The 2429-nt window shown below is 38.1% G+C and overlaps 1 protein-coding gene across 1 annotated transcript; it reads left to right on the top strand.

The window, feature by feature from the left end:
- Window positions 1-1201: 1201 nt before the first annotated feature.
- LOC103562444 (olfactory receptor 4F3/4F16/4F29-like) lies at window positions 1202-2140 on the top strand. The gene has a single exon (XM_070612307.1). The coding sequence runs from the start codon at window positions 1202-1204 to the stop codon at window positions 2138-2140; it is 939 nt and encodes a 312-aa protein (XP_070468408.1).
- Window positions 2141-2429: the final 289 nt, after the last annotated feature.

Here is a 2429-nt window from a genome sequence, read left to right as displayed (position 1 = left end):
GTGTGAGCTCCAGAGGGAACTTTATTGAGTACTGTGACCAGTAGAAAGATTTGTATGACTTTGTAGAACTTTTCAAATACAGGAAGATTCAGTGGATGAACCTGGAAGATATTATGATAAGTGGAATAAGCCAGTCACAAAAAGACAAATACTGTATAATTCCACTTATATGAAGTATCTCAAGTAGTCAAACTCATAGAAACAGAAAGTAGAATGGTGGTTACCAGGGACTGGGGGGTGGAGGGGAAGGGAGTTGTTATTTAATGGGTGTAGAGTTTCAGCTCTGCAAGATGAAAAAGTTCTGGAGGTCTGTTTCACAGTGTGTACTGTGAATATTACTTAATACCACTACTGAACTTAGAAAGGATTAATATCATAAACTTTACATCGTGTGTTTTTTGCCTCAATAAAAAAGTGGGCAGATTTAGAAGAGCAGTGAACCTCACGTAATATGATAAAAAGGACTAAAATTCTATCTTGATAAAGCCCATATATTCCCTCTTTTACTAGTCTTGTCTGGTTCTGATGTTTCATATTCTCCAGTTTCATTTATTTTATTCTCACTCTATATCCTATTCTACAGTTTGTTTCTTCATAATTCAGTCCCATCTGATGTTTCAGAAAACTCTCACTCCTAGATGGTGATCCATTTATTAATCTTAGTTTTCCCCTAACCCTACTATCTGAGTGTAAATTGTACTGAGAGAAGAATAATAAAATGACCATAAAAGGGAGATGAAATGTGTTGACATGGGAAAGTAGGGTAAGATATAATATGCATTCATACCTAGTTTCCCTTTGGAAAACTTTGGGGGTAATTAAATAAATATATTTCCACATACTGTCTCTCTCCATTTAGGAGTGAGGATACTTTCTTAATTGTATGTTCTGTTTCTTGCTGCAGGCACCTGTCAAACTTCTGTTCTTGCCTATATTTCCTAACAATTTAACCAATTTTAGAATATGAGAGCTTTTGCTGAGAGTTCCAATCATGATATGATCCCTTGAGTTGTGCTTATATCACCATCATCATCATCATTATCATGATTTCACAAGTGTCAAGAGTTGAATAACCAGGTAGCTCTGGTTTGTAATGTGAACAGTGCAACATAAGTAATTAATACACTATCATCCCTAATAATCACAATTTATTTTTCATTTTCTTAGTTCTCATGATTTCAGCCACAGCTAAGTTGGATTAATGGATGGAAGGAATTATTCCGTTGTGTCTGAGTTTGTGTTTCTGGGACTCACACATTCATGGGAGATCCAACTTCTCCTCCTGGTATTCTCTTCTGTGCTCTATGTGGCAAGCATGACTGGGAATATCCTCATTGTGTTTTCTGTGACCACTGATCCTCATTTACATTCCCCCATGTACTTCCTACTGGCCAGTCTCTCCTTCATTGACTTGGGAGCCTGCTCCACGACTTCCCCCAAGATGATTTACGACCTTTTCAGAAAGCACAAAGTCATCTCCTTTGGAGGTTGCATTGCTCAGATCTTCTTCATCCATGTCATTGGTGTTGTGGAGATGGTGCTGCTCACAGCCATGGCCTTTGACAGATATGTTGCCATATGTAAGCCTCTCCACTACCTGACCATTATGAGCCCACAAATGTGCATTTTGTTTCTGGCTGCTGCCTGGGCCCTTGGCATTATTCATTCACTTTTCCAACTAGCATTTATTGTTAATTTACCCTTCTGTGGTCCTAATGTATTGGACAGCTTTTACTGTGACCTTCCTCGGCTCCTCAGACTGGCCTGTACAGATACCTACAGATTGCAGTTCATGGTCACTGTCAACAGTGGGTTCCTTTGTGTTGGCTCCTTCCTCATACTCCTCATCTCCTATGTCTTTATCCTGTTTACCGTTTGGAAGCATTCCTCAGGTGGTTCATCCAAAGCCCTCTCCACTTTGTCAGCTCACATCACTGTGGTAATTTTTTCCTTTGGTCCAACCATGTTTGTCTATACATGGCCACACCCCAATTCACAGATGGACAAATTTCTTGCTATTTTTGATGCTGTTCTCACCCCTTTTCTGAATCCAGTCATCTACACACTCAGGAATAAAGAGATGAAGGTAGCAATGAAGAGGTTTTTCACACCATTAGTGAGTTTTAGAAAGATTTCATAAATGATGTTATAAGATCTTTACCCTGACCATTATGTAGCCTGTATCTGGAATTTTAGAATCAGCTTCTTTAGTGTATCAGCTATTGATCTGGGTGTTACCACACTCCTAAAGAGTGTTCCACTTCCCTAAGAAGAATGAAGATTTGGACAAAATCTTAATTCAAAACTTATGTTAATTCATATAAATTTGAATATATATGTGTTAATTATAGTTCTTTCTTTGTAGTTGGTTTCTTTATCTTCTTTTTCTCTCAAGATGATCAGTTTATCATTGGCTTGCAATTTGTCCA

The sequence above is a fragment of the Equus przewalskii genome, chromosome 1 (assembly GCF_037783145.1).
Source record: "Equus przewalskii isolate Varuska chromosome 1, EquPr2, whole genome shotgun sequence".
Classification (NCBI taxonomy): domain Eukaryota; kingdom Metazoa; phylum Chordata; class Mammalia; order Perissodactyla; family Equidae; genus Equus; species Equus przewalskii.
The sequence above is the reverse complement of the archived record's forward strand: the minus strand, read 5'-3'. Positions and strand labels throughout refer to the sequence as shown.